This window comes from Onychostruthus taczanowskii, unplaced genomic scaffold, assembly GCF_017590055.1.
Source record: "Onychostruthus taczanowskii isolate IOZ18803 unplaced genomic scaffold, ASM1759005v1 scaffold33, whole genome shotgun sequence".
Taxonomy (NCBI): domain Eukaryota; kingdom Metazoa; phylum Chordata; class Aves; order Passeriformes; family Passeridae; genus Onychostruthus; species Onychostruthus taczanowskii.
Window position 1 is genome coordinate 3,321,776 of NW_024500683.1, and position 26,268 is coordinate 3,348,043.

Consider the following 26,268-nt stretch of genomic DNA (forward strand, 5'->3'; position numbering starts at 1 on the left):
TAACAACTGCTTGGTTAGGGGCAAAAAAAGATAAAATACTAAAAATAAAGTAAATGAGAGATTATATGCTTCAGGAAACCCAGCTGAGAGCCTAGCTGAAGTATGTGGTCAGCTGCATTCTTTATTCCTCTCTTCCTTCACCCCTTCTGTGAATTGAGATGGCTTGATGAGTTTGGCTGACATGAGATGGAAAGCTGTTCAGAAGAGAGGCTCTGGCCATCCTCCCATAGGATTTGTGCTCTGGTTCTGACTGCTGCCTCTGGGCACTGCTGCAGGTCCAGCACACAATGCAAGAATTCAAAATCTGATTGTAACCCCCTTCTGTATCATGCCATATCCATCTATCCACATCTCTCTAACTGTAGAGGAGTAAGATCTCTAATCCTAGTGTTTAAAAATAAACTGCAGATTATTTAAGGATAAAATCAAGCAGTTATGTAGGAACACGGACATGATTTATGGAGTTAATAATTTAAAGACTCTACACTTTAGTATGAAGGTAAAAGTTCTTAGAATAAACCCATGTGAATTTTCAAGGGAAAGTGCTAATTAGTGGTTCTTGAAACACATCCTCACATTTCAAAACAAGAAATAGTTATAGGGAAAGTAGAAATCTGGGCTTTAAGTCTCAACTACCATAGTTGTTATGCAAAATTAATGAGGTTTATGTGATTTTTTTGCCAAGCTACACTATGATTCTCTTGGTTAATCTTCAAAACCAGACTTACAAAGGCACAGATATAATCAAAACAGGAGGTGAGTGGGAAGTTAAAGACCCCTGTCTCACAGCGCCCAACCCACAGATGCCTGTCAGCACCCTGAGTACCTGAACACAGCCACAGGAATTGAGCTCTGGGCAGTTAAAAAACTCTTCCTCCAGATGCCCAAAGTTGCTACCAAGCAGCCAAGTGCCAGATCCAGATCCTGCACTATCACAGATTACAGCCAGAGTTGGGATAGCCTCTCCTTTCAATTGAAAATCTATGTTGCAGACAATGAAAACTTGTTAACTTCCGTAATACAGTGTCAGGATTTGAATGTACAATCTCTTCTTCAATCCTATTAACTTTGGCCTTGAGGACATATTATAGTAACCAGCATATTACAAATTAACCTTGGTATTAGATGTTAAACCTGAACAAAAATCACAGGAAATAAAGCCAGAAGGCAAGAAATGAAAATTAAAACGTTTGCAGAAATCAAGTGCAAGTCTGTTCATCATACCCCACTAAAACCTTTCACAGAAACAAGGCTCACAGAATAGAGCACACAGAGCCTAATCCCCGGCCTTGGGAGAAAAGTCAGTAGGGAGCTCCTCATGCAGAAGCCTTACTGCACTCAATCTTTGGTTTCCAAAATCATTTTAGGAATGATTTACAAAGTCCCTGGTTTCTTTATTGTGACATTAATAAAATGGTTACAGGGAATGCCTAGACAGGCTACATAAAATTGAAACGAGTTTAACAAACAAAAATAAGTTCCTAAACAGGCATAGCAATGCCAAGAAGAGGTCATGTCATAAATGCCATGACCTCTTTTGCCAACAAATCACTAGACAAAATCCATCACAATTTTTCAAGTGTATCCATAAAAGTTCAATTTCATTTCAAAACCACTCAAAAAAATAGTTTTCAACTATATTTAGTTAGTTTATACCTTAATTATTATTATTAGATATAATTTCTTATTCTCTCATATTTCTATACCTTTGCCTAAAAGACATTAAAAGAAATATTAATAACAGAGTATTTGGAAGAGAGTCTGAAATTCTAAAAGAGCCTCTTAAAAGTTATACCATTTCTGCCATTCCATTAAAAGTTAGGTTTTAATTTCTACAGTGGAAATTGACAAGGAAAAAAAAAAGAATTTTTATAACTGACAATCTATTTTCAGCATTCTAAATTACAACTGCTTCATTTCATTTTTAAATGCCAAAGTGGGAAAAATAAATATTTTTAAGCTGTATCCTAATTTCCTGGATATGTACTTCAATGTAGAGACATTCTGTGAGAAAAACTGTTTTACATTAAGCATTTTTGGACTGTTAAATGTCAGAGTGAAGGAACATACAGAACTCTAACTTAAAGAAGAATTGGAGCTTTGCCTGTTTAAAAAAAAACTTACACCAAAGTCAAGGACTGAGAAGATTAATAGAGATTCCAAACCTCCAGAGATTTAGCTGTTAAGAAAATGTATTGCATTATGCCAGGAGGCTGACCTGCAATGCAGACATTATCATTGTTCTGTAAGGTTTGTTTTATAATTGGTTAAGTACATTTACTCACTGAACTAGAAAAGAAATTATGTCAAAGAGATATTTAAGTTCTAAAAATCAGATACATGCAATCTGAATTTAAATTAATTTTGATGCCACTGTAAATAATTATGTTAAGAAAATCTAACAGCTCTCCATCCATTTATTTATGAAGATTTTCCACTCTGTCCAACTAACTTTGTTCATGCTTGATTAGAAAAACTTGTAATCTCAGAGAGTAAGCTGATTATTAACATAAGGAAAATATTGCAATTCCACAGAGTCCCTCCAAACATGTAATTTTAGTGAAATCAAAGTTGAAGTACTATATACGACAAGAGATTCTTAGTTTTATGAGGTATTTAATTTATTACTAAGATAATGCTAAAATAACTTCCTCTTAAGTGAAGTATTTGGTATTATAAACACAACTATTGGAAATAAGGAAGTTCTTTCAAAAATATTTACTTCAGAACACCTGCAACATCCCAAGAAACATAGAGTCAAGGATATGGTTGGTAGTTATGCTGAGAATAAGCTAGAGCTAGTCACATAAAAACCACTGAATTGTCTGGGTTGGAGGAAAGTCTTGAGATCACTTAGTATAATCCCTGTCCTCGAGCAGGATCAATTGTCCAGGACTGTGTCTACTCAGCTGTTGAATATCTCCATAGATGGGGACTCCACAACCTCTCTGGGCAGCCTGCAACAGTATTTGATTAACTTCACAATAAGAAAGTGCTTTCTTGTGTTGAAATAGAATTTTCTGGGTTTTGGTTTTTTTTTCTTTTTTAAAAATTTCTTACCCCTTGCCTTCTGTCCTGTCACCAGCTGTTACTGAGGAGAATGTCTCCCTCTTCTTTACTCACTCACATCACATATTTACACACTGATTAGATTCCCACTGAAGAGTCCCAGCTCTGAGTCCCTCCTTCCATGGAAGTTTCTCCAGTTGCACGCTGATGCCCCTGAGGAAGTCTGTTTCTTCCTTGAGGTGGTCTCGCCAGAGCTGAGCAAAGGGGAAGGATATCTCCCTTGACCTGCAGGCAGTGCTCTTTCAAATGCAGGCCAGGATATTGTTGGCCTGTTTTATGCCACAAGGACGTGCTGCTGGCTCATGGTCTGCTTACTGTCCAAGAAGTTCTTCTACACAAAGCCTTTTTCCAGACATTTTGTTTCCAGTGTATGCTCATATCTGGAGTTATTCCTCCCTAGATGCTGAATTTGCATTTGCTCTTGTTGAACTTCATGTGATTTCTTCTGCTCCAGTTCTCTGCTACATTCTGCCCCATTGTCCAGGCTGTTAATGAGGACACTGGACAGTGCTGGCTCTAGTAGCAGCCCCATTAGTGGGGTACACCACTAATGACTTGTCTCCAAGTAGACATTGTGCCCCTAATGAAAAATTTCTGGACCTTGTTTTTCAGATGGTTTTGAATCCACCTCACCATCCACCCATCTAACCTGTACTTTGTCAGTTTGTCTACAAAGAAAATGGGAGATAATGCCAAAGGCTTTGCTAAAGCTGAGGTTGGCATCCACTGCTCACCTCTCCTCCACCCAGCTAGTCACATAATTGTAGAAAGCAATGTATTTGCTCAAGCAAAATTTTCCTTACATAAATCCATGCAGACTACCCCAATCACCTTCTTGTCCTCCACGTGTTCAGAAATGGTTTTCAGGAAGATTTCCTCTTTCACATTGCCAGGGTTTGAAATCTATTGGCCTGTAGTTCCTTGCACCTTCCTTTGTGAAGACAGAAGCGACATTTGCTCTTTTCCAGTCTTCAGGAGCCTCTCCCAGGCACCACGACCATTCAAAATAACCAAGAGAGGATCGTAATGTGTGAGGCCCTATGGACTTAGAGAGCTGTGTCCTCCATCTGGGTACGAAAGCCTGGCAGCAAACAGCTGCCAGAGATCTTTCAGTAGCGCTTGGGTCCTGTGCCTTGTGACCACCACCCCTCAGTACGTGCGTGCTGGACAGAGAAGGTTAGCTGGCCTCTCTGTGCCCTCCTGCATGAACTGCTGAGCCCCCTGCTGCATCTCCTGGCTGCCTCTGCCATGGCTGCACAAGCTGCTCCTGCAGAGTCCTCATCCTGGCACAGGCCAGAAGGGGCTGACCTCCCTGCTGTGGCTCTGTGCCCAAGGACAGCTGACAGAGCTTGGCAGAAGCTGCAGAGCCACCCTTACCTCAGCCTCACCTGGAAGCAACAGGCATCCTCAGTGCCCTCAGAGACTTCCCAAAAGTGCTCAAATCCCAGAAAAAGTGCCTAGGAACTTAAGAAGGGATCAAGAGGATTGTAAAGAAGCAGAAAGTGCTGCACAAATTGCTGTGTATTCCAGCTGCATGCTGGGCAGATCTTCTAGAGGCCAGGTAAGAATGCAAAATCACCCTGCCTAGATTTCACAGTATAGCTGTCTAATAAAATTGCCTTGATCGTCCACATTAAAAAAAAATTTGGAATTCTCTGAAGTATTATATTTTTTAAATTGAATAATTGGCAGAAAAAATAGTATTTATGAAAAATGCACCAAGTTCAGGGAAAATCCCTGCTGCAAAGATATCCAACTGAAATGAAGCATTACTTTTCAAAACATTTGGAATATTATTTTAGAAATATAAACTTCATTACATTTAACATAGTAGAGGCAGAGTCTGGAAAGCTCCATGCAGCCTGTAAACTATAGGTAGTAGAAACTTTTAAGAATACACATCAACATGGCAAAATTACTTGAAGACTTCAGAAAATTCTTTGCATGGAAGCTAAAGGCCCCTAGTGGAATTTTTTCAAAAATTAATGGAATGGTGATTTGATTGTAGAGAAAAAAACTCTAAACACCTTTCAATATAAAGAAGACATAAAAAAACCCCAGTTGCTGGAGGCTAATGGAAGATTAGATTCACACAGTGTAAAGTAAAATGCATATTTTAAAATATGTGATTGACAAGAAACACTGGAAGAAAAAATTCAAGGAGATTTGCAGAGTCTGTTGTTGATGTTCTCTGAAGTGGAAACTGGATTTCTGCAAAAGATGAGCTTACCTAGAAAGTGTAAGATGATTGAGAAAAGTAATAGTTCTGCACAACATAGGAATCCAGGAAGATGGTGTGGTATTCCACAGAGGTTTAAATTCCATGCAGTGCTAGGTTAGTACCCAATCTTAGTATTGTTTGTGGGTTGGTAATACTGGACCAGGGACTTTTCTGAGTAATGTGCCCTTACCTTCTCAAGCTCCTGATGTCATTCTGAGTAGTTGTGTAATAGTATCAAGTTGCTGCAGCAGTAACATGCCTGAAGCCAACATGATGGACACTGAAAAATTATGTATGAATGTAGGGCCTGCTCAAGAGTAGTCTAGTATTTCTCATGCAGGAATGAGTAGCTGTTTCTACTGGCCCATTTCTTTCAGTGACCAGAGCTAAAACCCAAAACTCCTGCTGAGTAAGGTCTCATGTCTAACGCAAGCCACTTCATTAAGGATCAAAAACCTTAAAAAATATTATGCACAGTCACTACTTGTAGAACAAGAGGAAACACCAGACTTTTTTAAGAAGAGCAAATGTTTGAGGACTCCTTGAGCCCATAGGAAAACACAAAACTGACTACCAAATGTGAGTGGTGAGCGGCAGTGGGTATCTTGGCAAAAGGAGAAACACAAGGGCTCTACATGCTCATACAAAATTCAATGATGACACTATTATAGCCCTTTAAATGAATATTGTATAAGTCTCAGGTTGATTGAAGAATCAGAAATAAGTTCACTGTGTGCTCTTTGAATTTGGCCAGGTTGTGATATAACCAGGTTATGATGGCTTCTGCCATGACAATTACTTTTGCCTTCAGAGTAACAGTCTAATTAAGATGAAAAATATGTGATGAATCATTGAATATATTTTAAGGTTTTTTGTAGAGTTACTGAAAATTCTAGGAAGTTTCTTTTGTGTAGATGATGCATGGTAGTAAACCATGCAAAAAATTGAAAACAAATTCCTTCACTTGATCTCAAAACTCTGTTCATCCTGTTTTAGGGCTGTGCAAAGGAAACAAGATATGTAAGTCTGAAGATCATTATTTGTACCCATTGCTCAGGAAGGTTGCTCTCCTGCACAATCCAGCCCCAACGGGAAGAGATAACGGAGAGGAGAGGGAAAAATGTCACAATAAGTGAGGAAAGAATGGGAACTCATGAGTCTACTCTTAGAGACACAACCAATTGATAAATGCTGAAGTATTAATCCATTTGTTTATTCAAAAAAATAAATATTTATGCATTTTGCTACTAGAGTAATATAAGAGAAGTAATATGATTATTAATCAAAATTTTATTTATCCTCACATTCATTGTTCTCCATGACTTAATTACTTGAAATCTTGTAGCAAATCTTCAATTTTCTGTTAAATAAAGCCAAAAAGTAGAACCTGGTCATCTTGATACAGGGTCCTTTAATGCTGCATAAAACTAGAGTTTTCAGGTTTTCTCTCTCCTTCTGAATAATCTCTCCACACTACGTTCCTGTAAACATATCACACTAGTGTGCTGCTTTCTGCAAATCTTTTTATTCTTTAGGATATCTGGAAAGCATCCAGCAAGACCAACTAAGATGGAAGATATTTCACACACTTCTGTCATCAATTTCCATTGCTGACCATCATCTAAACAAGTAAGAACCTAAACTGCTCTTTGATGTGTGAGTAAGATGATAACCCAGTATGACCATACAGTAGTAATATACTATATTACTATACTACATATACAGTATAATATATCAAAGACACATAAAGTGACATATTCAGTGTTTTAGTAATTATGCATGGGCTCAAATGACACCAGTAACTCTGTCTACAGTGCATCTATCAGAAAAAAGCTATCACCTTATTTGAAAAAATGTATTGACTCCCCTTTACACTTGAAATAAATAAACCACCAACATAATCTAATTAAAAATAATGATGCAAATTTGCATTTTTAAGTCAGTTCGATGTCAATAAGCATTTTAAGGTTGACAACTTCGAACTCAAAAACTACAATTATTGTTATGTTTATTAGAATACTAGCAACATTTACTCTATTTCTATAATAATTATTATATCTATTTTTATGATGTGATTTTTTGGTGCCAATTATTCCTGTGAGGTGAAAGAAATACTACTATTCAGACTTATTCCTCTCACTAGGGTACAATTTTCCTAGTTCCCTCTTTAGTGAATGCGGGGAGATGGGTGCCCACTCTGGGACAGGGCACCTTTGGTATTTCTTAGTAGTTCTAATATTAAACTCTTATCTAGGTTGATATAATAAAACCTCACTTAAAACACTCTGAAAATGAAAATGCACTGTTTTCCTTGCTTTTCTACTAATTCTATTGCCATTTACCTGTCACTAACTCCAACTTGAGCCTTCTATATGTTTCTTCAATATCACCATTAACATTGTTAATTCTCCTTGCTTCAATGTGTATTCCAAGGTCTGTAAGTTACACACTATATGATTGTCCTCTCAACTCCTTACTAATCTAAGACCAATTTTCAAAGGAGTTGAACACTTAAAAATGCTCCAGATGCAGGTGGATTAAATTTTGAATATAGCAAGTACTGTACGAATGGCAACTTAAAATAAAAGTTCATGTTCTCAAAGTGTGGCATGCAAATTGACTTTCAAGTGTTTCTGGAGTGGCTTTTTTGTCCCTAATATGTTGCAGTTCTATTCTTCATAATGGACACAATATTGCTTTTAGCTTTGAATAATATGTTGGAGAAAAAAATATTAGCTAGTTACACACTCAATAATATGCTTTAATCTTCAAAGGACAGCCCATGAGAAAAGCAATAACTTCATATAATGTGAAAGATTTGGAGGATCTGCTGAGAGTAGAACAGAGGAACATGACATCTATAATTGAATAAAAAGGAGCATTTAATAGCCATTAGATGTGCACTGTCCTGTTTGTCATTAAACAGAGCAGAGATCTTGTTACAAATGGTATGTTATTGTGTAATTAAATGTATTGGAAATGCAAAAGCACATGGGAGTTGAATTAAGCCTGCCAACAATGTTGTTAATGCTTGGGCAGGAGCGGCCAGCAGGAGTATTGTTGAGACCATCTCACTGGTAGAAAGATAAAGACAGATGCTGAGACTCCACAGTCTGCTGTTCTATTCCCATTGTTTGGCTCAAGGCAGCTGTGTGCACGGAGAGATTACAAAACCATCAGTGCTCCCATTTTTATAGGGGCTGGAGTGTGACAGCAGCTCGATTTTATGTGTGAGTAGGAAAATGTCCATGATGAAAGTATCAACCCACTAATTCATACTGCAAAGTGGGGAAAAAAAAAAAAAAGATTTCCAAATCAATTTATCCACCATTAAATATAATAAAGTATGTTAACTCTGAAATTTTGCATAAAAAATTAAGAAGTTCCAAGAGTGAAGTTTTTAAACACAAGAATCTTTATAACTGCTCCTAGAGAAGAATCAGTCTTTCTGCAGATTCAGTACTCCACAGAAGAACTCATAAATATGCTAAAAGAGGATACAACTATCTTTTCTCAGTATCCTATATATTTAATTGCTAACTGTAATAGCAATAATAATTATAAAATTCTTAATAAGGATGTTAATATGCTAGCAAATATGCTTTAATAACATTTCCATCACACTACTTTGAATTCTGCATTACTACACTGAGTTTTTCTGATCAGATTCTCAAACCTTAGTGAGAAACATAAATAAACTAAGCTTTCATGTCTTCGCTTTCAGCTTAAATGGAATTTAGTACTATTTTTAAAACTTAACAACCAACATAAAACATAGCTTTGGGGCCTATGTGTCATTACTCATTTTGTTCAAGAGCTAGTCTTCTGTTAGTTTTATTACTATTATTGGAATCATTCAATTAGCCTTTAAAAACTCACTGTAGTTACTAAGATCAATGATGAGAAACACTTAATCTCTTTACTTCAGATATTTTAACTGTGATATTGAATATGTAGATGCCTAAATAAACCAAGAATTATTGAGACCCAACTTCAAAACTGCAAACTGGGCATACACTTAATTTGTAAAAATACTGAAATGCTTGAGTCTTAATATCTCCTCAAACTTTTTGGAATACACTAGATTATAAATTTGCAATAGTCAATTAATTCTTGTGATACCACAATCATAAATATTTGTTATCTGCTGTAATGAATTATCAAATTCAATAAGTCAGGGAAAGTAAAAACAGAGCATGGAGAAACCAGTCAGTCCATTACTTAATCATATTAGAATTCTAAATAACCAAAGGTTTATTTAACGTATTTGGCATATTCTGCACCTCCCCCTCCAGTGCCCTGCAGTCCCCTTTACTGTATCATATCTTTTGTACACGTATGTTGGGCACTGACACTTGCATAATGGCATTAGAAGAACTGGATCAGTGTTACTGGTTTCTGCTAATATTTTAGATAATGACTCTAAATTCATATATTTATATATCTTAGATGTTGCAAACTATAGTTCACCCCTGTCAAAAAAGGAAAACTGAAAAGTTTTACTATAATTTCGGTTAAAATTGGAGCAGAAACATACTGCACAAAACACAATACAATACATCTGTTCTGCCAGTCATTAAAACACTTTAGATGGTTGAAATTGTTAACTCTCCTTCAACTGAAGAGAAACCTCAAGTGTCAAGGCTCAGTTTGTTGTCAGCACGCTTCATACTCAGCTGCTACCTTACCATTTTTTATTAGTGCTTAGGCAGAAGTCACACATCAAGCTGTTAGCACACTCACCAGTTGTTCACCAAGTTTACTCACCCTCTGACCTTCTTTGCCAGGTGGACCTTGGGGACCCTCCAGCAAACCCTGAAAATACAGACATTAAGCAATTATAACATTCAGTGCTATTCTTGTCCTCTACTTCTCTATAGAAGACAAGACCAAAGATCCAGATGGCAAGACAAGGCGTTTATTTCTAATAATAAGAATTGCCTATTCCTAACAATTCCTTCAATGTTATATTAAGGTGCAAGAAAAAGCACAAACAATAATTATTAATCACATGCCATCATATAAAGGCTGTATCCTTTGGAAAAGAAGAGGTAACTCGGCACTAATTAACCATAATTATATTTAACTACAATGTTAATTGAAAAGTGATTTAGCTTGTAAATTTAGGATGCCATAAAAAAATTGACCAAAAAAAGAGTTATTTTAAATGAAAGACAACTTACTCTACAACTCAAATTCAAATATAGGCAGTGAAGGGGGAGGGGAAGGCAGGGAAAGGGAACTAAATATAGCAGAAGGCCTTATGCTCACTGGATCCTAAGAACCAGCCCTGTGCTGCTTCCTTCGCAGTTCTGGCTTGGCTTTTCAAAACACTTTAGTGTCTCTTTTTTTTTTTTTTTTTTTTTTTTCCTTTCTCTTTCTCTCTCTCTCCTGAACAGGCACTGGAGCTTTGAGTGTTTTGAATATATCCTTGACTCGTGAGCTTTCCTTCTGAACTCAGCGCAAGGATCTGCCTTTTGCATTCAGAGACCAAATCACAGACCAGTTCTGATGCTTTGGGGCTTTAATTTTATATCTGATTAATGTACAATATAGTCATAAAGCCTTCAAATAACATTTCAGAACAACTTAGAACAGTCATTCCCCCCACTCCCCCTTTTCTTCATGAGTCACCTTGGAACACAATTTAAAAAATTACTTTGAGGAAGCAATCCAATTTCCATTATAGCAACAAGAAATGTGAAATAATTTTCAATGTAATCAGCAAAGAATATGTAACAGTTCTGCATTGTATAATTAAAAAAAAAAAAGCCTTGCATGTTATATTGCATATTCTTAGAGACGGCACACAGTTAAAGAACTTACATTTGTTTATTTAAGAATTTGAAATATTAGAATTTTGAAATCTTTAAAATTACTCAGACTCATGTATTGCTTCAGCATGAGTTACGTCTTTGGTCAAATTCAAATGCCTTACTCAGAATCAATTACACATATTTATTGACCCAATAAAGGTGAACTGAGGGGCCCTGACAATCATGATTTTTTAAAGTACCCAGATTTCTAGAAATGAATTTAAGAAGTTCATTAATGATCTCCAATTCCCAGTATAGACTTGAGAAAATAGGCATTCCAAAGCTACTAGCTCATACATTTTCAAGTAAAGTTTTAAATTGATTAGAATGTAGTTTGACTTCAGTTTTAAAAAGAAGTGGTCACTTCAAGAGCCTTTCCATTTCTACCACTTCTCCACTTTCAAACACTGAAGCTAAAATTATATCTCAGAGAGTATTCCACTATAGGATATTTCTCCTATCATTTCAGTTTATAATGTAAACAGGATAAGATGTAGGATCTTTTACAAAGCTGATGCACACCATTTCCTTCTTTCACCATAAGTTTATGAAACTAAAATATGCATGAGAAGATTGTGTCCAACAAATAATATAATGGTAAGTTAATTACAGTGCAAGTTATGTAGCTTATACATACAGAAACCCATAAAGCAGCATGTCAATGTGACCTCTGTAAAGCTTCTTTACTTTCTCCTCTAGGTAGTGTGGAACTTGCGGTGTTCTGTCTAATTGTTAGCAATATTCTAATTCTGCGAAGAAATTCTGGGAATTCAGGAAGCAGTGGAATTTTGTTTTGTTAATTTTTCATTTTAGTGACAACTTTATGCAGGGGAATGAGATGAAAACCTGTAATGTCCATTTTATGGGGGAGGAAATGCTTAGCCTCACATATCTGTACAATAAGGCTCCAAGGGGACAAGAATTACACAAGAATGTAACTGCACAATAGTGATAATTAATAGCCAACATTTTTATCCAAGGAGTACTTTTATTCTTTTTCTTCTCTCTACAATATTATTGTCAAGAAAAAGGAACCAGATAAGGAGATTTATCTTCAAGGAAAGGGAGGAGAGCTGTGTACAATTGGTAACTAGGCAGGGAGGACTCCCCTGTACAAGGAGCCACATCCTGATATTGAAACTGAGGTAAAAGTTCACACCAACCTCAGTGGGATCTTCCGTTTAAAAACTGATAGGACAACACAAGCCATGTTAACTAACACAGCTCTAAAACTGTAGTAACTTGGCCAAAGTAATGGCTTAGCAATGCTATCTCTGCTCAATACTCACTGAAAGAGATCATGGAAAAATAACTGCAGAAGAAACCTGCAGGAGAAATGAAAAAAACCCCTTCTACAGTGAATTCTATCTAAATGGATGAATAAAAGATCTACCATTGAACTCCTATAGAACTCGGCAATGAATAGAAGTACATGTTTGTAGGAAGGCAGACAAAGTATCTATTTAGGTCACATTCCTATTTAATTTCTGGAGATCTTCCTTTGGAGATCAAAGATCAGATTTGACTCCCTCCTGCCATGGATAGCACAGCTGGTCAGAGGAGCCCACCAGCACAGATGAAGGGATATAGACTGAATATACATACCTATATCTATCTATCTATCATCCATCCAGTCTATGGTATAAGGGATATGCTGTGGATTGTGTTAGAAACATTTATGTGAGAAGGCAATCTATCCTACAAGTACAAACTCCCCAGGTAAACAACAGCCAAAGCAATAAAGGTCATCGGACCATACAATGGTTTGGATTGGAAGGGACCTTTAAAGGCCATCTAGTCCAACCCTCCTGCAAGGAGCAGGGACATCTTCAACCAGACCAGGTTTCTCAGATTCCTAACCAACCTGGACTTGAATGTTTTCAGGGATGGAGCATCCACCAACTCTATGGGCAACCTGTTCCTGTGTTTCATCACCCTCATTGTAAAAAAAACCTCATGCTCATATTTAATCTAAATTTACCCTCCTTCAGTTTAATACCTCCTTCAGTTCTATCCCTTGTCCTAGCTCAACAGGCTCAGCTAAAGTCTGCCCCCACCTTTCTTATACACTTCAGGTATTGCAAGGCAATTGAAGTCATTCACTATGTGTCACTGTCACTGATACTTTTGACCTGGCAAGAGCATGGCTATGGTGATGAGCAGAACAATGTCTAGGAACAGCACAAGGCACTGTGAGGTATAAAACCAGCCTATTTGTGTGACATCTGGCTGGCAGGAAAATATGATGCATCCTTTGAGGTCCTAACACACACGGGCTTTTCCTGACTCTGCCAGGCCACCTTTGAGGCTGAAAGGCAGCAGCCTTCTACCTGCTTTGTGGAGCAGTGGATTAAAATAACATATACAGTCTATAAATCCTGCTCCTGCCATTGACCAAGCAAGCCCCTTGGAGGAACATACCTGAAGGAGCTTGAGGAACATGAAGTGGAAATCTCTAAAACATTACCATGTAGCTTGGGGAAAATAAAAGCCAGTAAAATGGAGATGTTCTTAAGTGCAACTGAAACTTAGAAAATCTACCACAATGAGTGAGGGTAGCTATGAAGAGAGATGATGCCTGATGCATTGGTAGGCACAAGAGGGTCATACAAAATCTTGAAAATGGGCAGAAAGTTGTGAATCTCTTTATAAGAGGTAAACCATAAAGGGAAGTATTGACAAGGGAAAATATGCTGGTTAGAACATAGAATAGAAAACGCAACCACACTGTGAAGAACATGTGGACGGATATTCAAACAAAATATCATCAAAACTTAGTCTAAGCCTTAGTTGAGGGAAACTAGGGAAAAACAACAGGTTTAAAAATGCTGCAGTAGAATAAGTGAGCGTTTAAAAGATTTTGTATTGAAAATATCTGTAGGATATAACATTTTAGTACTTTAACAGTACTAAATAACACTAATATTTGTTAAAGTATCAGGAGATTAAAAACAAAAATTAAGATAGTAGAAGAAAAACATTTTAGGAAGTTACAGAAAAATCAGCGAACAGTTCAGTCAGTTAAGCTGTTTTAAGTTTCAAAAGCTGTTAATTTGAAGTGTATGAGTGTGGAGCTATCAGAAGCCACTTTAGAAGGGCTAAAATCCTGTCATGTGACTCTGCAGGTACAAAAGCATTTTAAAATACCTGATATATCACAACAAGCATCTGCAGAGACACGGTGGAGGCGCTGTTCATAAATTTAATAACTCAGAGAAAGTGCCTAAGAACATACTCCCAAAAAAGCGAAGTTTTTATCGTGACCCCATGGTGAAAAAATAATGTTTAAAAATAAAAGAAAAAACCCCAGCTGAAGTGGAATACTGAGGTTACTTAAAGCTGTTATTCATGTTACTTCTCACAGAAGATTATGGTCAATGCCAAGAGGGCAAAATATTAGACAAGCACATACATTTTTGGGATTCTGAAAGTTGCTTCAAAACATAGTTGATAGTTCTTGAAGCAGAAAGAGAGACAGCTGCCGTATGTACTTGTAGGTAGTGTTGCTGGAATACATTCTGAGCTGGAATGTTTCCTTTTCAACACAAATTAAATATAATACAAACACTAGCAGTAATAATGCACAAAATTAATTAAGGCACAAAATTTATTTCATTTATAGATTGGTTTGTGTGTTTCACCCAGTGTTTCCTCACTATGAATTCCAGCAAACACATGACCTCAGCTTTTACAGTATAAATGCTATTAAATGGGGAGAAAAATGTATGTAATTTCTTGAGATTAGTTAAACAGAGACAAAGTCTCAATTAGGCATGCAGAAATGCCTTGTGATAATGTAAGAATAGGTCATTTTTTAATCACCTGAATATGCAAGCTTTTATAATGATAAAACTTGCTACTTAAAAAAGACCCAGCTATAACAGGTATGATTTTGCCAAGCAATTTCAAAACATTATGATGATAAACAGAAAGGTATAGTTCCACTCATACAATATCACTGCTGAAATGTTTTATAAAGCAAACTGGTGGGCAGTTCCCATTGAAAGCAATTTATGCAATTCTTTAAAACACAGTCCTCGTTCAGGATAAGGAAAAGCTGTCACATTGTTGAACCAAATTTTCAATGATCCCTCTGTAAACTCCACAAGTAGAGCAGCACAGAATCACAGTAACCAGGAGTAAGGTAAAAAGTGACCACAGATTCCTGACTTAACACAATGGGTGGTCACAGTGAAGAACTGCAGCACAACTGACTTGAAGAACACTCTCCAGCCACCCAAATACTGCTTGTGGGGTGGATGGTACTGCTGTGGCTACACTGATGTAAGAGTGGCACAGCATCCCAGACAGGATGCAGTTCAATAGCTCTTAAAGGCATCCACTTAATCTGGAGGTGTTTGTAGAGAACAAGTTCCACTGTGCAGGTCACTGTGATCCTTCTACCCTATTTTGAGAATATTTTCCTCTTTGGTCTTCACATACTGAGAGTAAATGAATGGCTTCCTGTTAGGCAAAACCAGACAATCACACGCAGCAAGCAAAAGAACTGAAATATAAACAACTTTCTTCCAGTCAAGATGGTCAAAGTTTTGGTTTCTCAGGTATCTTCAAGGCAGTTTACTTGCTGCAATGGTGATGCAGTCCTATCTTGAACCCCAAACAGGAGGATGAGGAAGGGGGAGACCTTAAAATACAATTACCATTGTTTCTTCTTCTTGCCCAAAAGATTGTCCATGACCACCCACACGGAAGCCCACAGAGCTTGCAGGCACGCCTCACTGTTACAAATCTGTTATAATGGGAAAAACGGCACAGGAAAATCACAGAAAGATGACTAATTTCCTGTTGAATTACTATTTATGAGGGAAATTAAACTAGCTCTATCTTAAGCATTTCCAAACATGACCTGATCTCAGTCACATTCTTACTGAAGCACCTTGAGACAGCAAGTGGAAAGATTTGTACACCTGCTCGGCCCCTTAAAGTTACTGCAGTGGCCATACTGTTCTGCTGTTACTCCACTTTTCTTTCTAAACTGCTTTCAATCCATTTACTTCTACAGAAAAGGAGACAGCATTTAGCAGAAGTATTTCAGTCTGCCAGCAAACAAGATAAGCTATATTTTCTTGATCATTTATTACTGGAGCAAACAGAAAATATGTTCCTCACTGATGTCGTTATTCTTTGGGTTTGGCCATTTCTTTAGCTCTCCCTGTTAACTAACCTTGAAATGTACTTTCCTTCCAAGACAATAATTTGAAAGGGAAATTGGAAGGGTAATTTCACTGAAGTTTACATTCATGAACCGAGTACTTTTAATAAACATAGGTTTATTTGCTAAGAAAAAAAGAGGATAATTAAAATCCTGAGGAGTAAATCAAAATTATTCATTACATTGATGTCTACTGCATATGGGACAATTTTCAAATCATTATTCTAATGAAGGACATAGAAATCACATTCATGGCAATTTATCAAAGTAAGAATTTTTGAAAAACAAATTTACTGTAAGGTTAAGACTTCAATCTTCACTTGTGCCTTCACTATAAGTATTACTGCATAAAGAAGATAAAAACCGCACTGTAAATAATAAATAATCTTCTATTTCAACAAAGAGGTAATTTTAATAGCACCTTAATTAAAAAGTGCTTTTTGAAGAAGAGGACATTTGTAAGTTATACTGTGGAAGTTAAGTGATCACTATATTTAATGAAAAAAACCTAAGTTTAGTATTTTCAGTAAATTAATACACCTAATTTAAAAAGCTCAGACAGATAAAATTCACATTTTCCTTAAAGTAAATGCATGAAAAGAAGAGATTTAGAATGAAAATGTAATTTGCAGTCTATACTTTCTTTAGTTAAATAGGATTACTTTCCTTCATGTCATTACATGGAAAGAAAGCGAAGGTAATATTTGAGCTGCTTACTACTGGAGAGTGTGTATCCATTTCTCTAGCTTCATATGAATAACTGAGGAGAAAGCTGTGCAATCTGTAGCTGATGTTTGTTTAGAAAGGAGAGAGCCAAAAGTTACAGTGGAGCTTGCCCAGACCTGAATCTGCAGCTTCCTCCCACAGCCGCCTCCACACGGCACTTGTGCACCAGCTTCCTTCGGATCGCTTTAACCAGACCTAGGAGCCAACATTCCAAATATCTGTTTAGTAAGCAACTCCTGGGGACTTCTGTCTGTGACCGACTTAAGCCTTGGCTTCTGAGTAAACACTTGGTGCCATCTGGGTGACTATTTTATAACTCCTGAAAGGGATAGGTTCTCAGGAACGTACGGACGGACGCTCATTTTCCCCAGGAACTAAAAGCAGGGTATCGAATGTCGAGAGGAATAGTTATCATATATTTTACAAGGGATGGCTGTGCTACCTTCCCTCACCTGTCACTCTTCTGACACGGCACGCATAGGCTTAAGCTGGGATACCAGAGCAGGCAAGCTGTGGAGCCAGCTGTGACCCTGCAGAACACAGTCCCCAGCTTCTGAAATCCCACATCTAGGCAAAACCACACTACAGAGCCGTGTAATCCTTCCTTTTTACTCTCTGAAGGTTCATCAGCTACAGTACAATTTATCAGGGAACTTAAGCCTTAAACATCTCCCATATTGCTTCATAAAGTGCACATAATAAAGGAGAAAAGTTCAAAATATAATCACAGCATTTATTCATAAGATGTGAAATGTACTAAGGAAAAGAGGCATCTACTACTTTCAGAGCAATTCAGAACATAGCAGATAAATTAGAGACAGCATAAAAAAAGGCTGAGAATCAACCATGATTTTGGACTACACCCATAAAACTACCACCATAAATGAAAAGAAAAATCCATACATATATCTGGACTTGGGGAGTGTAAACTGACTCATAGAAACATAGGAAAACTTTACATCCTAAATAAAAGGGCTCAAATAAACACACATATGTATGTCAAATTTACAATAAAATGTATTTGCATGAATAACGCCCGAGTCAAACGAATATACTTAGAACTATTGAAATTGCTAATTTCAGTAGGGTTCTATGGAAATCCTATAAAATTTATCACATATTTCTTCTTACAGATTAGCACATTTTGCATTACAATGCTGTTTCTTTTCTCTAATTCTTCATGCATGATTGATGAAATTGTATTAACAAGACATGTGTCTACTTTAAATAAATGCACAGAAACACATGGAATTCTAATCCCATCTCTTTCTGAATTATCTGTTGTTGCTACAAGTGAGAAGTTTTGTTAAATGTTAATGTTGTTAGGATTACAGTCTGAAATTCTCTGTTAACTCACATCAGACAGGAAGATCCGGGGCTCTACTTTATTTTTCAGATGCACTTTCTGGGCTATGAAATTTCAATTTCAAACTTATAAAATAATTTTTGCGTCTTAAAAAGCAGTGCCATTGTTTTGCCTATTTTGCAGTTTGGCATATGCTCATCTATCTAATAGGTTGCTACAACTGTTGCGTATTTATGAATTCTGCCATACATACTGCCTTGAAGTTTCCCTCATTCCCTACTATAATGGCTACATATGTCAGTTGAACCCTTAAAAATATATTTTTCCCTCCAAGTACCAATCCTTTCATTCTCTTCTGTATTTTGTCATGTTCCCATATCGTTCATGCTTCTGAGCTGTGTGGGATTTCCTACTCATCAGGGTTGCACAAACACTTTTAGGCACAGAGTCACTGACATCTTGTAGACTTTTGCAGGGGCCAGTGGCACAGAAAAAAAAAATAACAAAGCCCCCAGGAGTTTCTACTGCATGCTGTCACATACTTGCCTCTGTCGATTACCTACAGGCAACTCTCCCTGGACCAACCAGCTGCTGCAGTGAAGCAGTCTCAGTTTTTTGCTACTTTCACACTCCCTGTGCTAAGAGTAGAAGCATGGAACAGGTCTGTGTATGGGGAGAACATTCTGACCCCAAACAACAATACTGATGGTCTACTTTATACTGAAATAAGAATATATGATAGGCCTCATTCAGCTTACTCCACTGATGTATGATTTCTACAGAAACACACAGGAGTGGAAAAGCTGCACAGGGCAGTAGAGCTCTGCATGATGCCATCATTTACCACCTGTCTCTGTATGCAATGGCACTGGGGCAGAAGGTCGATGACCCAGGCCCAGTTGTCTACTTTAAGCAAAACCTGGTCCCTTTTAATATTCCCTTCCTCCCTGCCCAAAAGTCATATTAGGACTTAGTTCTAACAGTGTGTCATAATTTTCACTTCTCTTCCCTCCCTGTCCCCCAGCATAATTCATTTCTCTTTTAGATAAAAATAAATAATTTTCACATTAGGAAAAAATAAAAATTACTAGAACCAGGGGATAAATTTATGACATTATGCCTTCATCCCAAATGAATGGAACACTTTAAAACTTTAACGGGACTCATAACTGAAACACTTACATCATATTTTGGCTATAACAACATAAATGGTTCTGACATAGTAAGTTCCCATTAAGTGACATATGAACAGTGATATTATCTGACCTACTATTCATTCACAGCAAGATATGACATCTTCCTTTCATGATTATATATCGTAAGAATCACAGCCACACAGAACTCACACAAATATAACCTCTCTGAAAACTGAATTTTCCTTTAGCCACCATCACTCATGTAATTAATCTTCTTTTAGCTCTTGCCAAGAGAAACACACAACGATTTACAGTGGCCAAGAGAGAAAGCCTTCCTGCTGGGCTGTGTATTCCCACTCTGCTGTAATCTGTCTTCAAACTGCTAAACCCATTCACACTCACTCTTGTCTACATCAGTTACTAACATCCCTCTGAAGACTGTGTCTGCTTTCCTAAAATTTCAATATTTTCTTTTTAAAAGTGTAAAGGCAACCATCAGTAAATGTACCAACACAAAGACACCTTCTTGTGCTAGAATCAACGAACTGAAATATTTGCAAAGCAGTTTTTAATCAAAGAAATACAATTCTTTGACATCCATTTTATGAATTGGATCACTTCAGGTACAGAAGGAATAAGTTCAGTCAATCTGAAAGCAGTGTGCCCTGGCAGCCAGGAGGGACAAAACTCTTCTGGGGGGCATCAGGCACAGCATCGCCAGCTGGGCAAGGGAGGGGATTGTCCCACTCTGCCCTGCACTGGGACAGCCTCACCTGGAATATTCTGTGCAGTTTTGGGCACCATAATATAAGAAAGATATGAAGTTCCTAGAGAGTGTCCAAATGAGGGCCACAAGGAGAAAGAAGGGCCTTGCAGGGAAGAGCAGCTGAGGGCACTGGGTCTGTTCAGCCTGGAGGAGACTGAGGGGAGACCTCACTGCAGTTACAACTTCCTTGTGAGGGGAAGAGGAGAGGCAGGCACTGATCTCTGCTCTGTGGTGACCAGAGACAGGATCCAAGGGAATGGCCTGAAGTTGTGTCAGAGGAGGCTTAGTTTGGGTATCAGGAAAAGTTTCTTCATCCAGAGGGTGGTTGAGCACTGGAATAGGCTCCACAGGGCAGTGGTGACAGCACCAGCCTGATAAAGTTCAAGAAGCATTTGGACAATGCTCTCAGGCATTGAGTGTGGTATGACTCTTTGGGATGGATGTGTGCAGGGCAGGGAGTAGGGGCTTGAAAATCCCTTTCAACTTGTGGGTCCCTTCCAACTCAGCATATTATCTGATTCTTGCTATCATACTACTGACCTCTGAGTATGATTCTTAGGAAAGCTAAGTGACCACAACTGCAACTTAAGACAATGAACACATTAAAAAAAGAGATGTAGCATATCCAGGTACTTCTATCAGAACAGATGTACTAATTTTTCAATAATTTACATAAAAATGTCTCAAAAAGACTGTTCTATGGTCTTACAGTACACACAAAATAGATATCCTCAGGTTCTTTACCTGTCTTATCTTCAGATATGTCTGATTTCTATTCCTATGATCCCTTCAAGGCCTGTAAGAGTCTATCTAAAACAAGACATACTCCAACGCATCTACTACAGTAAAATTGCAGATTACTAATAATATTTTAATAATGTATTAACTCTTCCAACATAGAGTTTGTATATTCAAGAACTAAAGGACATAAATGGACCTGTTTACCTCCAGTAAGATATGAACTGCAGCAAAGAGTCACTGATCTTGGGACAAAACACTAACTTCTTCCCAGGAAATAGAGATACAGCATACTATAATTCATAATCCAAAAAACAAGTAGTCTAAAACATGGCAACTTAATTTTGACACCTAAAGAGTAAAATTTATTTTTATCTTATGGGTCTCTGTCATATCCTTCAATGTTTGTAAGCTTTAATGGAGATCCTGCTGTTACAATGTTGGAAATTAAGGGAGGGAAAAGACCATGTATAAACATTTACATTATGAATGACAGTTCTTTTGAAGTTTATTTAGGATTACATGCATAATATGAACAGTATGGATGTGGCTCATAACACTGAGTCTGGGAGAAGAGCTATTCATGTTGCGAAACTACAGCCTGGGAATTTGGAAGCTTTTCTCTTTTTTTTTTTCTTGTTCATTTTTGCCACACTCTTTTGCACAATTTTGAATGTTTTTTGCCCAAATAGACTGTTCTGAACATAAAGGCTTTACATTTCAGCTCATGAGCAGAACCATGTGAAGTCATAGAATTCAGACGGGATTTATTACTTTTATGAGCAAACAAGACATGCCCAGGAGAGTTCTGGGGACACTTTTCTTCAGGCTTGGTAATGCCTGGTAGCTGGATTGCAAGGAAATTAAGAACATTTTCCACTATCCATACAGCAGTATCTAGCCAGAATACAATACCCTAAATGCATTGATCATTTTTGCAACCTTTTACTGAAAAATGCTTTTCCTTAAAATAACAAGGGAATTCTTTCACTGGAACAAGTCTATATTATTCACACATGGAATAAACAAGATGACATTCTTAGCATTTGGGAGGAAACAAGGAGTTTTAAACCTGCTTTTTTTTTTTTTTTTTTTTTTTATATTTACAGAATTCCCTTCACAAGTCATACAGAAAATGCAGAGGCACTATGAAGAAAGGGACTTGACTTTTAGATTTATTAGCGGGAGTATTCACACTGCAAATTAGTGAAAAACATGCAGCATTTCTTAGGGATTTTCTTTTGGCTGTTTTTCTTTACTTGTACTCACACTCAAGGCAGCTGGTCCTGGAGGTCCTGCATCTCCCTAGTTAAAACAGGAGAGGAACTAAATCAACAATCTCTTTAGTTATATACATTTAACTCTAGACCTTTTAGAGAATATGCAGCACTGCAGAAGTGATTTACACTCATGATCAGGCATCATCAAACATGTTGATTATGAAAATATGCAAGTAAAGTGATATTCTTCTCCAGTAGTGGCAGAGATATACACAGTTCACCAAGGTTAAAGGGGGAAAAAAGTGCTAGGCCTCTGCATAAATGAATCACAGCTTAAAAAAAGCAACCCTTCAAAACACATTTCCATATGTCAAGTTACAAGCTGCAGCTTACATGCAAAGGTGGCTGCTGAAGCCAGTGTGACAGCTCACATATGTAAAGAAATCTGACTGTGTGAATATTCACAGAATTAGGTCACTGAGGTACAAATCACATCTGAGATCTTCAGGTTTAGTTCATGGGAGCAAATTAGTTCACCCAGAGAGCAATTCAGAACACCAAATTTAGGCTCTTGCTCAGAACTCCTTTTAAATTTCATTGTGATAAAGAGTACTTGTCTTTTGCATTTACAGTTAGCCTGTACTCATATTCTTTAAGTTGCACAAATGGCAGCAGTAGGTGTTTGCCACACATAGTTGTGGCAATGTGTTCAAAACTGAAGAATATCATGCACACTCGCATATACATACAACTTAATAGCTTTAAAAAGGTACCTTTTCTCCTTTTGGACCAGCCACACCAGGACTGCCAGGGTCACCTTTTAGTCCCTGGGCAAAAAGAGAAATGCATATTGTTGTCATCTGTGAAAAATTATGGGACAAAATTCTGTAGCACTGTGAAGTAGTATACACTAAACAAATAGGCCTTAAAATTCTATCACGTTATTAGTGCTATCTTGAAATGCTTTATTTTCATTATTTTGTGAACAGACACATATCTATCAAAGACCACATGTGTCTTCAACACATAATTAAACATGAACAAAATGAAACAACACATAATTAAACAAAGACAATCTACTTTATTTGCCCCATTATGCTAAGTAGTGAGAAGAAATGCAAAGTTCTTTTGCAGACTTGCATGGCCAAAAAAGATAAAGTAGAATATCAGAGAGAGTGCTAGTACATTCACTTGAGCTCTGCTAAAATTGGGAAAGAGGCAGAGGTGGACAGAGAATGGCAGATTTTATGTTTCAAGTAGCAGTGCTGAACTGATGAGCTCCAGGAAGGCGCAACTCAGAGCTGCTGCACATCTTCCAACACTCCCATTTTCACCAGTGTTCACAAGGGCAATTAGAGAAATAATCCATTTCCTTCAGACCTCCTTCTTTACTCTGCCTTCAACAGGACAAGCAAATAGTACAGCCTAGCCTTACACTTTGCATGCACAGCCATTTCACTCTGTCAGGATCAGAGTGGTTTGGGTTGGAAGGGACTCCTCAAGATCATCTGGTTCAACCTCCCCTGCAGCAAACATTGCCAACTGGATCAGGTTGCTCAGAGCCCTGCCCAAGCTACTCATTAAAGTTTCCAGGGATGGGACATCCACAGCCTCTCTGAGAAACCTTTTCCAGTGTTCACCATTTTCATTGTAAACTGTTTCCTACTTACACCTAGTCTGAATCTATCCTCTACAATATCTTTTATACAACTCTTCCACTAAGAAGTTCTCACCAGAAGCTTCCAAAAAATCCCCACAAAATATCTTTAGTACCCAGCACACAATCTTGGTTGTGTTCTCCCTGCTGCAAAACAAATGGAAAAATGAAGGGTTTCAAAATACTCCTAGCAAATTCAAGCCATTCTACAGCAATGAATGAACTTAATTATCATGCTGGACCAACCTACCAGGAATTCGTTTTTATTTAAGCCAAGAGATTTGTCTTGTGCCTTCCCTCTGACCACTGCTTTAGTGGCATGAGAGGCTGTGTATACTGAAAGTCAGAGACACCTCTACAAGTTAAAAGATTTTACTTAAAAATGAAATGGCAACAATGGAGGCAATACAAGACCCAATCATAATAAGATGCTCCACAAGTAGACCGCCATCTTTATTATTTCTGGAGGTTAAATAGGTCAAGGGTAGAAAAAATTAATTTACATCTGAATCAGGGTTTACAAACTAAACTTCTTCCCAGATCCCTTTTTATCCTTGCAAACTCTCTTCCTCAGTTTGCAATTATTAGGAAGATAGAGACAACTGGCACGAAAATGGTAACTAACATCTGTGCCTTGGTGGGTAGAGAAACATGAAATCAATGAGTGTTCTAAATACTGTGTATTTGTGCAACTTCACTTCCTGCTAAAATTACATTAATTCACCATCTGGAAGGAACATCATTTAGAACTATATGAGCATTTAAGTACCCACTTTGGATTAAATTTGTGGTTGTTGTAAATACCCCTGATTTAGCTTTGATTTGTTCTTTATTAAGCTTGCCAAATATGTAATAGTTAAATCAGAAGTAGTTTTGCTGTTTGAACTTAAAAAATGTAATAGGCAGATGGATTCAAAAACCAAGCCAAAAAATTGCTTTCTTTTTACAGTCTGCATATTTATGACATAGCTTTAATATTGTCTCCATTTGCTACATTTTACTTTCAACCTCCTTCTGAAAGAATGCATAAAACACAACTAATCCATATTCTTAAAGCCATTTTAGGGATTTTTCAGGTGTGCAAACTGTATGGATTTGATTCAAAATCAATACTAGCAAATCAGCTGTGGAACAATAGTTTTGAGTTTAGGAATTAGCTCTTAGGCTGTATGTTTACAGAAGATAAAAGATACGGCTAAAAAAAAATCTGCAACTCACAGATGGTGACATATATCTGTGTGTCTCTACTGAATAGAAAATGCAACTGCAGATGAAAGATGCTGAGCCTAAGCCATGCACTTTCAAACTATGAGCCTTATTTTTTTCCTAATTGCCATGTTTAAAGCTTTTAGCAGTGTTTCTGCCAGAGCACCTCAGTGAGGTGTACAGTCTGACAGCTACTGCAGAGATGATGACCTCAAATAAATACAATTAACCTCAAATAAAAAGGACAAGGGGAAACTACATGTTTTACAGGAAATCTTACAGTGTTTGAAGGAGTATTTTAAAGGACCCAATGTTATAGACCCATTATAAGTATTTCTGGTTTGCCTACATATTATATAAGCATTTAAAAACATAATAAATTCAGTAAGTTCCAGACATAGTGAATGCTTGCAAAAATCACATGTGGGGATGCACCATGCCTGTTCTTTCCTACAGCCACCCTTTTGAAGCTGCTGAGAGGTTTAGCTGCTGGCTCACTGTCTCTGAAATGCCGTAAGAAGAAAGAATTCCTGTGCCAAGTCAAATTTGTGGCCCCTTTTAGCACAGTACAGTAGGGTATCCTGTCTCTGGCAGAGACCAGAACAGGATGCTTCAGTAAAATGAATGTGGTTATCTAAACAGACACAATTTGGATGATTTTAGACCAAGCCTTAAGTTAGAAAAGCTCATTTTCTGCAATGTTTTATGAGAACAAGGTCAGCTTTAAAAACAAACAAATTTCTATTGATCTAAGGAGTTTGTTACCAGATTTGCCAGAAATTCAGGAACAGATTAAAAATTCCTTTTATAACAGAGAGTAAATTAATTGGGTATTGAATTCTATCCCAGTCTAATTCTAGATTTTTGGGACCAATATAACATACATTTATGAGTTCATGAACAGTCTTCAGCTGAAGCATTTTCTCCTCTAAAAGGACTACAGCTTGGTCTTTTTAAAGGTCATGATAAATTTACATTATGGCTCCTTTGTGGAAACCAAAATGTAAAGTAAGCATTAGAATATGTATACACAAGGGCAATTCAAAGCTAACAAAATAACAATACTGGAAATAGCAAAAAAAGATAAATATTCTATATACATATATAAAATAAGACGGATAACTGTAATGCAATTTCCAACCAACAGAGAAATTACTGGGACAAGTATATCACAAATATCAGTAAGGGTGTGAATTGGGGTCGATGAGGGAAAGATTAAATAAGAGGCAGTGTT

The 26,268-nt window shown here is 37.3% G+C and overlaps 1 protein-coding gene across 9 annotated transcripts in view; it reads right to left on the reverse strand.

Moving 5' to 3' along the window:
- COL19A1 (collagen type XIX alpha 1 chain) overlaps nt 1-26,268 on the reverse strand; it is a 174,686-nt gene that overhangs the window by 59,456 nt on the left and 88,962 nt on the right. For all 9 annotated transcript variants that reach the window (XM_041410665.1, XM_041410671.1, XM_041410670.1 and 6 more), the window contains 3 exons: nt 22,945-22,998; nt 22,221-22,256; nt 10,058-10,105 (listed from right to left, as the gene is read on the reverse strand). In XM_041410665.1, the coding sequence (XP_041266599.1) occupies nt 10,058-10,105; nt 22,221-22,256; nt 22,945-22,998 (138 nt within the window). The remainder of the gene's footprint in view (nt 1-10,057; nt 10,106-22,220; nt 22,257-22,944; nt 22,999-26,268) is intronic.